The 14396-nt window shown below is 47.4% G+C and overlaps 2 protein-coding genes across 2 annotated transcripts in view; one reads left to right on the top strand and one right to left on the bottom strand.

The window, feature by feature from the left end:
• The window catches only part of macrod2 (mono-ADP ribosylhydrolase 2), a 591249-nt gene that overhangs the window by 100985 nt on the left and 475868 nt on the right, over positions 1 to 14396 (top strand). The gene's annotated exons all lie outside the window — the stretch shown is intronic.
• On the bottom strand, positions 2472 to 5587 carry flrt3 (fibronectin leucine rich transmembrane 3; the record flags this gene model as incomplete). The annotated part of the gene is made up of 1 exon (XM_083657985.1): positions 2472 to 5587. The coding sequence occupies one exon, from the start codon at positions 5585 to 5587 to the stop codon at positions 3632 to 3634; it is 1956 nt and encodes a 651-aa protein (XP_083514111.1). The 3' UTR covers positions 2472 to 3631.

Below are 14396 nucleotides of genomic sequence, written 5' to 3' on the forward strand. Positions count from 1 at the left end.
GGTCATCATGAGGTCACGCATGGCAGCTTTGATCCTGCCCTCTATAGGAATGCTAATGTGGCTAGCTAGCCTGAGCAGTACATTACAATGGGAATGACAGCAGCCGGGGGGCAGACAGTGCAGCTGCCCCCCATTAGTCTGAATCACTGAGCCTATACATAAAAGACGTAGACATAATTAGGCTGCGTGCGTGTCAGAAAGGAGAGAAATGCTCATGGCGTCTTGTTGTTGTTGGATGACTGGTCTGACCTCCGTGAGAAAGAACCATGTGAGTGATTAAGAAATTGTTTAAAGGGAGAGGCGGGGTCAGGGGGTTACGAGAGATGAGTGAGGTCACACGGGGTCATCAGTCTGGTGGTTCATCAATTTGAGCTTCATACTTTGGCTTCTTCAAAAATGTGACTGAAAGCTGCTCTGTTTTAATGCATTGTGCTCGGCTAGAGTCGCCATTTGTGTTTTCACTGAGGAGGAATCTCGCCAATTCACAGCAACAATAGTGTGATCCTTTCACCGGATTAAGCTTGATTGTGATTCACCACACAGGTGATGGAACGTTTGAGTGTGGTTTAGTCATTCTCCCAGCTCTTAAGTGATCACAACACTTTGTCACGACTAGAGAGCGGGCGGCTAATTTACTTAAAAACCACAAAGACCATCAATAACTCATAGTTTGGAGAGCAGAAGGTCTCTTAAAAAGATTGCTGTCATAGCTAATGAAATTGCAGCGATTTCATTGGTGCCCGCACGGGTTTGGAGCCTTTCCGGCCCAAAAGCTCCTGGCAGCCACTAAACATATGGACCTGTGCTCAGGCAATAGAGCCAGCAGGTCCACAGTCACCTCATTCATCAGAGTGAGGACTTAATGCAATGAAACCAGATGAGATCTTTGCATACACATTTCTTCAGCGAGGCAGATGCTAGTGATGAGAAAATTGAACGTTTTTTTTTTTTGAACAGTTGAACTCAAATGAATGAATATTGGCTTCACATTAAGTTGCTTCTATTTTGGGTCTGTAGAAGAAGAAGACCACCGTGGAAAAAGTGTTATTTTTGACATCTCTGAACAGGATACTTAAAAACTAATGAAGGATAATAAAAGAAGAACGTTCCAACGTTTGATCACGTTCTTTTCTTCTCTCCCAAGATTTCCAGCTCACACAAGATTAGACGGAAGGAAGCTGAACTCGAAACTGTTCAAACTTGTCAAATATTGGCAGTGTTCATATGGAAACCATTACTATTCTCTCTTCTAAAAGCAGGCCCTCTGTTGACTTTAATGTCAAGTTAATCTGATATATTTAGTGTACAGAGCAGCGCTGCCGTATACTTAAGGTTTGGATCACTTGTGCAGCTTTTAGCGGCTCCCCTTACTGTAATTAAAGCTTGCTCTGTGTTAAGAGCTTGTGGCTGTGTGAGTGCGGCTCCGCAATATCTTTTAGGCGAGCCGTGTGCTTACGTGCCCCTTGTGTTAGCTTAGCTGAGATACTCTGTGCATTTCCATTGGTAAAATACTCTCTAATATAAGCTAGATTTGAGTGTTTTTGCATGTGTACTACTACCGCTTTGTGGGCCTGAGTGAGCAGCAATCAGGTTATGAAAGTGCGGCTGCCGCCCGGAGCCGTGTTGTGTATATAATGTACTTCGTCCTCTGCAGGGACGGGCATCCCCCCAGCAGGGTCTGCCTGCCTGTCTGTGTGTGCCCACCCTCTCTCCATATGGTGGGCTCGTCATTAGTTCTCTCTGTTGCCCCCGCTGCCTGGGAGGCGCATCATCAAACCCTAGAGTCCACTGTCTCCACAGGACCCGCTTCGACTCGACTGTGATATTTCCCTCTCTCTCTCTCTCTCTCTCTCTCTCTCTCTGGCCAACGGGATAAGTCACACATGGCTTCACCACACGAAAGAACAACAGCAGCCCGGAGCAGATGTTGCACTGTGTGTCGGACTACCCATGGAGTGGAAAACTGGGTTTCAAGAACACTCTGCGAGTTATTGTTAAATAGTTCGCTATATCTTGGAAAGGGGAGGCGGCACGTTTTTTTATATGGCTATGAGCTAAGACCTCAAGAGTTTATATCCTTGCAAAAAGATGAAAGTGCAGTAGGCTGTGTTTTTCCGTCTCCAAGCGTTTTTTTTAGACCGGTGGGTCTAGGCAATAATTTGAGATTTGAATAAATCAGCTCCCTTACAGCCTACTTCTTTTTTTACTCCAGGGCAGTTCTCACTTGTACAAAGATAGCAGAGGTCTCCCGAGTATATGAAAAATATTACTGAGCAATCACAGGCAGCAAAGCATGATGGTATAATAGTGGGGGAAAAAACATGAGTCCTAAAGTGTTCTTTTCAGTTGGGTTTCGCTGTGATCTGAGAGGAGAGGAAACAATTTGTTGTTTTTATCCACTTTTATTCTGTAATATGACCAATATTCTCATATTCAAGTGTGTATGAAAAAAAGTCACTGGTTTCTTAAAAAGCTAAATACAATAAGCATTGGATCAAGGCACATACAAGACTGTCCAAAGGGCATACAATGCACTTTGGTTTTCAATTGTAAAGAACAATTAACTTCAAATTGTGGCAACATAAAACTGTGTTCAATTGGAAAATAAAAATCATACAAAATAATACTCATAACAAGGAATCGCTGACACTGTGGTATTCTAATGAAAGCCAACACGTTTTACGCCGTCTTTTTTTTGTCGTCGGCCTGCTGTCTAGAATGACGCATGGTACACGGTGCTAAAGAATACCACCATTGTAGTTTGGCCATTGTTGGCTTGTACAAATAGAGATAGTGGGGTGGGGGGTTCCTCTGTGTGTCAGCCTGTCCACTACTACGTCTCTATCTGAGGAGCGGAGAGCTCCTCGCGGTCCATGTGCTTTATCTGCCCTGTGCTGTGGCCCACAACAAGCCCGTCAGAAACACAGGAACCCTGCTCGGGCCGCTGTGCTGTGGTTCTTCTGCTCGCAAAAACAGAAAAAGAAAGAATTCATCACACACTGAGAAATAAAGTAGTTGTTGTTTCTACTCAGATACCAGGTGAAGACGACCAGAGCAAAGCGCCTCGGTCCTCCGGTACGCGGAGACACACTGCTGTCTGCTCCTGGTGAAGGAGAGGGCACCATGCCTGCCTTTGCTTATTAGTGGATCAGCTGTGCCTTAGTTTAACGTCATGTCATTTTTTTGCCTTTTTACGTTTTTCTGACAGCCACAAAAGTTCAAAGAATGACCTGTGCTTTTTATACTACAAGGTTTTCTAAAGTCTGATTGTTCAACACAGCAATGAAAACCCACTTTCACAGTTGACAAGTCATCATATCTCAGTAGAACACAGAGTTTCTTTTAGTTGGTCGATAACCTTAAGCAAAGGAAAATACAGTACAAATTACTACAAATCCCTAAAATATAGAATTGCAGTTAGAGTTACTGAACACCACACTGATGGTTCAGTGTATGATCGCCTGCAACTGGAACGTTCCTTCCTCTTCATAAAATGTCCTTAAATATAAATTATATGGCAAATGTACAGAACATTGCTTCCTTAGTCTTATAGATCCAGTGTTTTGTAAAAGTCTAGCCCACTCTTTGTTCAAGTCACGCACTCATCACCATGAATGTTCCACGCGCACTATCATGAATGGGAATGGTCCGAATCTGGTATTCCACTGTCTCTGTAACTCCTGTTGTTAATACTGTTCTCACTATGCGGGCTTTTGTACAAACTCAGGCCGTTGGGCGGGAAAATTGTGTGTATCACAAACTCCTCCTTGGACACAGGCGGCAGGTGATTTATGGGTATCATTTGAAAAGAGGTCTCTCGGATCTCGAGGATGGAGTTGTCCTTCTTGGTGCCCGCCTCGGCGTAGTCGTCCTTCCTCCGGCGACCCTTGTTGTAGGTGCAGTTCCTGGAAAAGAGCGAACCGTTCCTGTGGACGTACCAGCACACCAGCGCCAGCACGATGATCGCCAGCAGGGCCACGGCGCCTCCGATAATGGCGGCCAAAGGCAGACTGGAATTTTTGTACGGCTCCTTCTCCTGCTCCCTGTTCAAAGTCGTGGTGGGGTTGTAGGATTTGTGCGAGCCGGTCTCCGTCTCGATGCAAACGGGCGTCTCGTCCGACAGGTAAATGTTGCTGGTCTCCATGGGGACCATGCATATCCTATAGGAAGACTCTGGCTCCAGGGCGGTGAGCAGGTACTCCGTCTTCTCGCCCTGCACGATGGTCTCGGTGATGGAGCCGAAGGCGGGGCTGTGACCCAGTTTGAGCCAGCTGAGCCGCAGGGCGGTCATGGGCTGCGACACCCTCCAGGAGATGTGCACGGTGTCGATGCTGCTCGACTTCACGCTGATGGTGATGATCTTGCGGCCCGACGACGTGGTGGTGCTGCGGTAGTTCTTGCCGATGTCGGGCCGTTTCGCCGCCGGCCGTTTAGTCACAAACGAGGGCCACTGGGGCAGAGAGGGGGCCAACGTGTTGGAGACCGTGCTCGTCTCGTACGTGGGGCCAAAGTCTGTGTCTGTGCAGTCAAACATGTCTGTAGATAGGTCTTTGATAGCCATGCCTTTGACCTTATCGGGACCCTGGCACATGAAGCCGCGTACATTCACCTTGGTGGGCAGCGACCGCAGCCAGTCGCGCACCCATTTCATCCGGCAAGTGCACTGCCAGGGGTTGTTGCGCAGCAGGAGCTGTGTGAGATTGTCCAGATCTTCAAACACGCCCTGTGGGAGGCTGCTCAGGTTGTTACCGGACAGGTCCAGGCGATACAGCTGCCTGAGGAAGGCAAAAGCCCCAGGCGGAACGCGATTAATGTGATTATCCTGTAGCTGCAGCTTCTCCAGACTGGTGCCCGGCAGGTTGGCTGGCGGCGACGTCAGCGAGTTCCTCACGAGCGAAAGCTCCGTCAGGTTGATCAGGTTGATCAAAGCCATCTCGTCGATTCCGCGGTTGTTGAGCAGGTTCCCGTCCAGCACCAGTCTCTTCAGGTTGATGAGATCCTGCAGCGACTGCTCGGAGATGGAGGAGATGCGGTTGTCGTCGAAACGCAGCTCCTCAATGGTCATGGGCAGGCCTGAAGGGATGGTGCTGAGGTGGTTCCTGGAGAGGAAAAGCAGCCTGAGGTGGTTACTGTCCCTGAAGGCGCCCTCCTCTATGCTGACCGCTGATACCGAGTTATCATCCAGGTGCAATTCCTCAATGTAGGGAATCTGGCCTAAAGAGGCGTGGGTGATCATCCGAATGTTGTTCTCCTGAAGGTGGAGCTCTTTGACCCCGAGCGGCAGGTTAGTGGGGAACTCGTCCAGGTTGTTGCAGTACAGATAGATCTTCTCGACGTTGGAGAGCCGGCGCAGGTCCGACGGTATGCCCGAGCTCTTGATGCGGTTGTTCTGCAGGAAGAGCACTGTAGCATCCAGGGGTATACCAGTGGGGATGGAAGTCAGGCCGCGGTCATTGCAGTAGATGAAGGTCCCGTCGCAGCGGCAGACCGAGGGACAGGAGGCGGAGGTCACCAGGGGGTTAGCGAGGCCCAGCAGCAGCCCGACCCTGATGAGGGCCAGGATGAAGGCCTGGCATTGACGCACCATCTTCTTGCGGTGTCGTCTGGCAGTCTAATCACTCAGCGGGGCCCCTGGGGACGACACACAAGGGTACATTTAATGCACACGGCCTTTAAAGGGGAGCCAAATTCCTGTTCTCATAATTGCTGTTTGTTTGAAAACGCTGCCCGCAGCACTTTCCAGATTAAATAACTGCCGAAAGAATCAACTCGAATCCCTCCTGTTAAATTGATATAAATTGATTATTAAGATCGGCAGACATTGAAAATAAATTGAAACAATTTTACGCTAAAAACGGCTCGTTATAGAACCCATAACATCATCTACAGGAACACAGATTTTTCCCTGGGGTGACAAGTTTAGAAAGTAACCTGCATGTATAAGCAGAACTAGTTTTTTTACCCCCCCCCCCCCCCCCCCCCCTCCTTCAACGTGAATTGAATCCCTGTGCTTGAGGCTTTTTGGCCCCGGCTGGCGAAACGTAATAGGGTTCTCCTAGTTGTTCTACACGTTTCTGTATCTCAAGGCTGCCTTTCATTGCTACAGACCATGAGGGTGAACAAAGTCAGGCTTTGTTGACGAACTGTTGTGGAACCGACACACTCTTAAGTCCTGTTAGATCATTGCCCGTGTGTGTATCTCTATTCAAATTCTCAGGTTTAAACCGGCCCTCTCGCTAGGTCGGGGGGGGAAGAAGTGTCTCTCTTTACAGAGAAGAAAGGAGATAAAATTCTTTGGCAAATTAAGATCTGAGCAGAGCAGGTTCTGTGAGGGATTTTGTGCGTTTTAGTTCAACTCCTGGCTGCAGTCATTTGCACACACTCAAAAGCAATAGATGAAAGTTCCCTTTATCCCTGCACAGCACGGCCATATTGATCTCCACCCTGACTGTGGAATGTGTCAAATAAAAAGCATCTTTTGAATTTTTATTCAGTCGTGGCTCCTATTCCTACTTCCTGCTTTGAAATGACTACAAAAGCAGAGAAAGTGCAAAGCAGAAGATGCCAACAATTTTCCTGCCCCCCCACCCCTGACTATTGAAGTGTAGTTCCCTTTTCATTAGGCTAATAGTGATTTATCGCTTTAATTATGCATTCCTGGCGTGACCTCTCTTCCTGCACGTCTCATTAGAAGATCTTGGTTTGGTCAGTGAAGCGGTCAGAGGCACAGCCATCCATATTTGTCATTACCTGATTTATAAGATGTGGTCAATCCTTTCCGGCCCCGGCCACACAAAAAAATCCAATCAAGATTTTTCCTCTCGAATTTTGCTCTTATCCTCTTTTGAGAGAGAAGAAGTTTTGTCCGAGGGGGTTTCTTCTTCTCCTCCTGGTGATATCCTGACCTGGTCAGTGTTTGCCGAGCTTGATCCTTGTTTGGACGATGACCCTCCTCTGTGTTGTCAGGGGCTCATGCTCTCAAAGCCCTTTGCCATGGCAGATAAGCCGGTAGAAAAAGCATCTCCGCTCACCGACAAAGCAACGCAGTTCTCAGGGAATATTAAAAAATCCTGATGGGTGTGGAAGTCGTCGAGCTCAACAGCCGTAACCCCAAATTAGCTTTTTTTGGTGTTTTGTACTGATCCGCGTGTAAGAAGGGGTTAGCTGTAGCGAAGGCTCCTTTCTGCCGTCAGGCCCGGCAGTCATGATGAGTGGACGCAAAGCCGGACTGAGCCATGCCAATCCCCCCCTGTGCCACAGGCTCAAATCCAGGACCCCGTTCACTCGTGTACTCCAGGTCCGCGGGTTACCCACAATCCTCTCCTCCCTTGTCGAGCCTGTATACGCATTAATCCAGGGCTCTGTAGGTCCGTCTTCCCGGTGCCGATAACAACCAAAGTCCTCCCCTCGAAGGAGCAGAACGGGCCGAGGTGCTTATCCTCCCGGGCCCAGGCTTCCTCACACATCTGCAGCTCGACTCATGCCGTGGAACTCCTCGCTCCTCGGGACCGGTGCTCTGAAACAGAACCAGAGACAGGCAAGACATATTTAGTCCCTGTATTCAGTTCTTACACAAAATAATGTGGTTGTTAGTGAGGCTAGAAGAAGAGAGTACGCTGCTCCGATGAATGAAAAACATTTATTTTACGGCGAAGTTAATTTCCTGGCAAACAGAACTGTTAGAGAGAATTATGTTTTCATCGTTTTGGATCAGGGAGCAATTTTGGAACGTATCGTTCTCCGCACTCCTGAACACTTAGTGCTTATTTCAGCCATTTGCTTTTGTTTTGTTTCCTTTATCGTTTGAAAGCTAAAGTGAAAATGATGTTGTTTTGACCTCCTAAACTTCATTAAGTTTACATGTACCAAGGGAGTCAGTCCACCACCAATTTGCCCAAATTACCTCTGTTTGAATTACTTTCACTGGACTAGTATGGAACCGAGCCGATCTGTTACATAGTGAATTGTTATCAAAAGAATAACCCCCGTTCCTCTCGGGCTATGATTGTGCCTGTTGACCTTTTCCTCTAATAGACCACCCGTCTTTTCTATGGTGATACCAGAAAGAATGTCGATGCATACGAAAAGGCTATGTGATGGAGAGATACAATGGCTGTGGGTGGAGCTCCTTCTGCCTCCGCTCAGTTCACCGTTTCGCTGTCAGGGGGCTTCTTCTGCCGTTTCACAAGAGAGGTCAGATTTAACAAAATATAACGCAATCTTCTCTGATTTAAAACCAAGATAGTCCAGGATCCACACAGACGAGGCCCAAAAAACAGCACCGAGGAGAGGAGGACTCCCGACTAGCTGCCTCAGCCAATCCTCACTGAATTACTCAGACGCTGCAAAAAGGACAATCATGACAGATGAGGTCAATTTGAATTTCGTATGGGGGGGGGGGGTGTGTGTGTGTGTGTGCGTTCCATCCGTCTAGCCCCTCCCACTCCGAGATCTTACCTTCGAGCCCCCCCACCCCCCACCCCCATTCTCTAATTATATTCTATGAACGTTGCTCCTCCTTGTTTTGTAAAAATAGAATTTCCTCTGCCAAGGAAAATGTTATGTTTCCTCTGACAACACAATGGCGTTGTGTGTCCTCACATGTGAACCTGCCTGCTGCCCGTGTGTGGGCGCGCTGCGTAAAACACGGGAGAGGTAAGACGAGGAACAAGCGGACCCGGGTGGTTTTAGCGGTGGGAGGTTGGTGGTAGCCCCCCACGACAAGGAGAAGATTAGGGAATTGAGAGACTGGTAACTCGATTACAACTCCTGAGACGAGCGTCTAATAATAACGCCCCCCCCCCCCCCTCTCTTCCTCCTGCTCCATCTAAACACACTATTGCATTAGGACTAGATTAGAGTCTGGGGAGAAACAGCAGATGTGACCTCTACTCACTTCTGCAGCCTGACGAGGGGGAAAGAAGCTGGAATTCTCTGATGATCGTTTTTTAGAAAATGGCTGCATGATAGAGGGGTAGTACGTGCTTGTCTGTTCCAATGAACTTTTAATGCAGCACTTAGTCAAGCTATTTCAATTTTAAATAGCCCTTTTCACCTCATTTCTGTACATTTCTCCCGCCTCCGAATCCCGTTAAGTGTGCGGCCTCGATTTGAATCCTCCGACTCTCGGCGTTACACGAAAGAAACGTAATTGTCTCTGCACTTCCGCTTATCGAGAGGACCCAGCCCAGACCTATCTGCACTCTGAGTAATAGGCTTTTCCCGGGGTGTGAGACAGCACGATTCCCCTGCAAGAAATAGCTCTATGGCAAAAACACTCCTTTATATGATTCTTCTAGCCATCTTTTCCCCCACTGCAACAACGACGACATTCATTTACTGATGCCAATATAGTCGGAGAGAAAAAACAAACGGACATAACCAAACATTGTATAATTAATAAGCGTAGAAAATGTTGGCACTGGTCAAGCTGTATCATATAGGCTTGGATGTGATATCATTATGATGTTATATATATCATGTTATATTGACTATGTGTGGGTGATTTATGAGAGGGGGCTGCGTCTCTGGACCCAGCAGATCAGGCTTCCTATACAGGGAGGGCAGTCAGCCTGAGAGCCAGGCCTCCATGCTCATCGGATTTCAACAGAGTGGCCCCTCTCTCTCTCTCTCTCTCTCCATTGTTCCTGACAAGGCCAGCATGTGGGCCTAGCAGAATCAACTTAAGGGGGTTTTTAGGCTTTCAAAGCGTTTGATTCAATCAATTTGACAAATTCCTATATTCTAAACAGGCCGTTTTGCTAAGCCTTTCCCCTTCGCAGTCACTAACAACATACATACACAAATGTACACACACACACACACACACACACACACACACCACAGCACACACACACACACACACACACACACACACACACACACAAAATAATGTTGAGAGATGGCGTGTTTTTTTTTTTTTAACTGATGGATATCTTTCTCCATCGTTCTAATAAGCTCTGCTGGCCGCCAGGAGATTTCTCTAGCAGTCAAATTGGCTTCTGGTCCATTTAATCTGAACTGACGAAGTTCAATTGACCATCCTGGTAAAATTGTGTGTGTGTGTGTCTGTGTCTGTGTCTGTGTGAGTGTGAGTGTGAGTGTGAGTGTGTGTGTGAGTGTGAGTGTGAGTGTGAGTGTGAGTGTGAGTGTGAGTGTGAGTGTGAGTGTGAGTGTGAGTGTGAGTGTGTGTGAGTGTGTGTGTGTGTGTGTGTGTGTGTGAGTGTGTGTGTGTGTGTGCGTACACCTTTCAGTGGAGAGAGCGTGGGAGGCTCACACAAAGCTGGACACTGATAGCCATTGTAAGCTCAACACGCATAAGTGCACATTAGTCTGCAATAACAGGGCCAGAGCCCCCCTAGTCATACGCTGCACGAGGAGAGAAAGGCTTTGGAAAGAGCTGAAATAGAAACAATTTGGTGCCTGTCAAAAGTATCGCAGACTATAATTGACTTTTTAGTCCCGTAAAGTACAGAATAATATTACATGGGTAGCGTTTAGCGCGGGGGGGGGGGGGGGGGGGGGGGGGGGGAGCTGGTATAAGAATTAGCAATGGCTGGCTGTTAAATTATTCATGAATCTGGAAATTAATTTTTGAACCACAGTGGAGTCCTCCATTGGGAAATCAAGGTTGTTTGTATCTGCTCCTGATTATTCACTCTAAATCATATTATAGTTTTGAATTTGGTTGATTGCAAACAATATAGCTATTGAAGGCTATTTTGCCCTCCCCCCCCCCCCCCCCAAACATGTGCTTTGTCTGTGACATTGCTGAGGACCTGCTTGTGCCATGTTATCAGTAAGTAAACAAACTAATATGAAAGCAGAACATCAGGTGTTACATTTGTGTCAGGATTGTGTGTTTACATACAAATAAATGTGCTTATTTTGGTTATTAAACCATCAAACTTTCCAGGGACGAATACAGAACGGAGTGTTGATTTTTCCTCTCTATTTATCTTTGATCTAAACGATTTGTTTGGTGTTCGATCGCTCGTGACACTTTGATATGAGGGGAAGAAGAGAGAGAGTGGGTAATTGTTTGGCGTTAGCAGCAGAGCCCCTCCTCCTCCTCCTCTGTGAAGTTGTATGTCAGGAGGACGCACCATAGGCAGCGAGCGGCCTACTGTGGTGCCGAGACACAATGGAACATTCATGGTCACATCTGAATTCACAGGGACACGGAGCTTTTCAGTGGCGAGAGAAATGGGCGAACATCTCTCCGATAGTTCCACAGATTGAGTGTGTGGCCTCCTGGCGCCGTCTTTTTGGATGTGCAGAACAGATGATAGGGTTTTTGTGAGGTCATTAAGAGCAGAGAGAGAGAGAGAGAGAGAGAGAGAGAGAGAGAGAGAGAGAGAGAGAGGGGTCCTGGTCTGGACAGACGGGGGTCTCTCTTTTGTAGCAGGCTTGAAAGGAGAGATCTCTCAAGCAGCTGCAGTGGTTTTTTCCCCACATGGGGGTGGTAGGCACTGCAAGATGAGATGTGTGTGTCTGCCTCGTATGTGACAAGAGAAGCACACACCGACACACACCGTGGCCTGGTACTCCTCCACGAGAAGTCCCCTGGGTGATCGACCAAGATCCATGCTAAGCCACACAGGGGGGGGGGACCCATCTCATACAGGCCAGACACATACAGAGGGATTTGTTCACCTCCAAGCCTGCCCACCTATACACTTTCCCCTGAGTCATATCACCTCGAACGCATATTCCTCCTCCATGTTGACGCCTTTTAATTCTGCTCGCCCATTGTGAAATCATTATCATTATATCATTTGTTTAGGTTGGAATAGATGGCGAGATATTTTTGCACAGTGGCTAAATCAATGATGAACCCAGACTGAATTAGGCCTCAGATTGAGAATGCAATTTGAAATATGGCCATATTGTTCTGACGTAAAACAGCTCAAACAACCACTGACATATTTCATACTCAAACCTTTTGTGGGAATGTAAAATGCTGTCTGTCTGTCTGTACTAGTGACCTCGTTATAGTTGTTAATCTGAAATGCTAATTCGCTCTGAAAGGAATTGACTGGGGACGTTTTGCCTCAGGCAGTCATCACTGCGAGACAATTGGGTCTGTCACTCTGTCCTCATGTCTACCATGTTTAACAGGCTATTTATTTCATTCTTTGTCTCTCGATAAACGGACTGCACACAACACAAGGGGGCCTACCATTATACAGTGGTGCACACTGTAATCTGACTGTTTCTGCCAATCAATCACGTTGCTCCATGATTCAATTCAAAGATGATGACCTCAGGATCTGATGAAGATGACTGTCTGTCTGGGCTGTGCTCAATTGGATGAACCACTGTCCATGCCCCGGTGTTGTTGCCATGACAGAACCCAAATAATACAATGTGATAGAGAATCCAACACTTTATTGCATTGATGGGAAAGGAGATAGCCAGCTTTAGAACCGAGAGGAATCTAATCAACGCTGGACTTTTCATTCATCAGAACAGGGCCTGGGAATGGAGAGTGGTGGAGGTGCTGTCAGTCGGCCATATGAGCAGAAGGTATTATCTTACTGGAAGCCGTGCTTTTATTTCTGGATGCCTATTAATATGGCAGTTCATTATCACAGCGCCGTGACGACGGAAATGTGAGATATTCGCTTTGGAGACGCCGTGAATATATGCTTTGTTATGTGCGTTAAACGAGCCGCTGCTGTTTGCTGTGTGCGGTGATGTGCGAACTGGCGCATAATGAAAACTCCAATGAATTTTTCACTCTGCGTTTTCAGAGGACCTTCATGACTGTGCACCTATATACGAAGCTGAGATCATCTGTAGGTGGTTATGGGGTGGGGGGGGGGGGGGGGGCGTCCGCATCGTCCGCAAAAATGGGCTTATAACTGTTCACAGTAAATTTCACCCGACTGGATTATGATATGAAAGAAGCTTGGTCCAGGTCGTGGAGACACAAACGCCCACCGGCTGTGTGAGAGCGACGCGTTTCTCAGCAGCGGAGGTTCCCAGATGCCCCCTCCACGTCCAACTCCGCTCCCCCCGGATCAGCGCTGCAGACGCGCACCGGGGTGTCTGCTGCTGCTGCTGGGGCTCCGACGACACGACACGGAGCCCAAATCACACAGACAGACAGTCCCCCCTAATCCTATTAAGTCTTTGCATATTCGGCACTACTATCTCTGTTCATTTCCCCGTAGTCGAAAATGAGATGCGCTATAGCGCAAATGGGGAACGAAAAATGTGTCAGTTGTCCCTGTTGCTGCACGAGTGCTTCTCAACTGTATAGAGGCAGGCTGCTGTGAGCGTGGAAATACACTGTTTCACGACGAGGGAATGCCTCAACAACACACAGACATGATGAAATAAAGACTGGAGATAGAATAGCGACGATCAAATGTGTATGTATGGTCGCCGTTACGCACGGGAATAACGAGGGACGCAGCGGTGGATGGAGATAGCAAGTTAAAGCATGAACGGTTTTGAGATGGAAAGATTGATAATCTGTTTGTTTAAGGCTGATTCTCCATCTGTCGAAATGAAACGACTCTTTTTCTTTTGGTAGGTAAGCAGAGCAGCTTATTTGGAAGAAAAGTGCACTCCCGATTTTTATTTATTTATTTATTTAATAAACGCATTATCGACGTTAGCCTATAAGCCTTTTGCGGCAGGACTGAGAAAATGGGACATAAGTGGACATAACCAACTCGATTATTCTGTATATAACTTATTTTCCTCGACCAGAGAAGGGTCCAAAAAAGATCAAAACGACTGCATTCCAAAACACCCAGTAGACCAGCCAGGAAAAACCCGCACTTACCTCTATAATCAACCCCCAAAAATATGAAAGTAACAGGTATCCTCTTAAAAAAGGCTTTCGCGGTGCGAAAAAGAATGATAATCCAATCCAGGTTATGGAGATTGAAATTAAGATCCCAAAAAAAGCCCCACTCACAAGGCTAGAGCTGTCTTGTTTTATCTGGTATGTTTACTGGTGCCCCACACACACACACACACACTCTCACACTCACATACACATTCTGTAGGCTGTGCGAGCAAGGACAGAGGTGCGTGTAGAGCTCAATACAAATGTGGAGTTGTATCTGCCTCTAGCCCTGCTTCAATAGCGCGCTGATGTCATCTGGAGGAGGGGCCTCCTCTCTCTCCCTCTCTCTCTCTCTCTCTCTCTCTGGTCTCGCCTGTCCTCTGTGTGAGATGCAAAGAAAGGTGCAGTGTTGGATGGCTACACTAGGGGGAGTGGAGGAAAGGGGAAAGGCATTCACATGCTTGTCAGATGTGTGTGTGCACTAAAGAGGAGTGAATAGTCACTGGTTGTTGGAGAGAAAGCAATGCTCACTGGCAGGAAGAGGGCGGAGAATTTTGTGTTTGTGTGTGTTTGTGTGCGCGCGTGTGTGTGT

Source organism: Poromitra crassiceps (genome assembly GCF_964638095.1).
Source record: "Poromitra crassiceps genome assembly, chromosome: 22".
NCBI lineage: Eukaryota > Metazoa > Chordata > Actinopteri > Beryciformes > Melamphaidae > Poromitra > Poromitra crassiceps.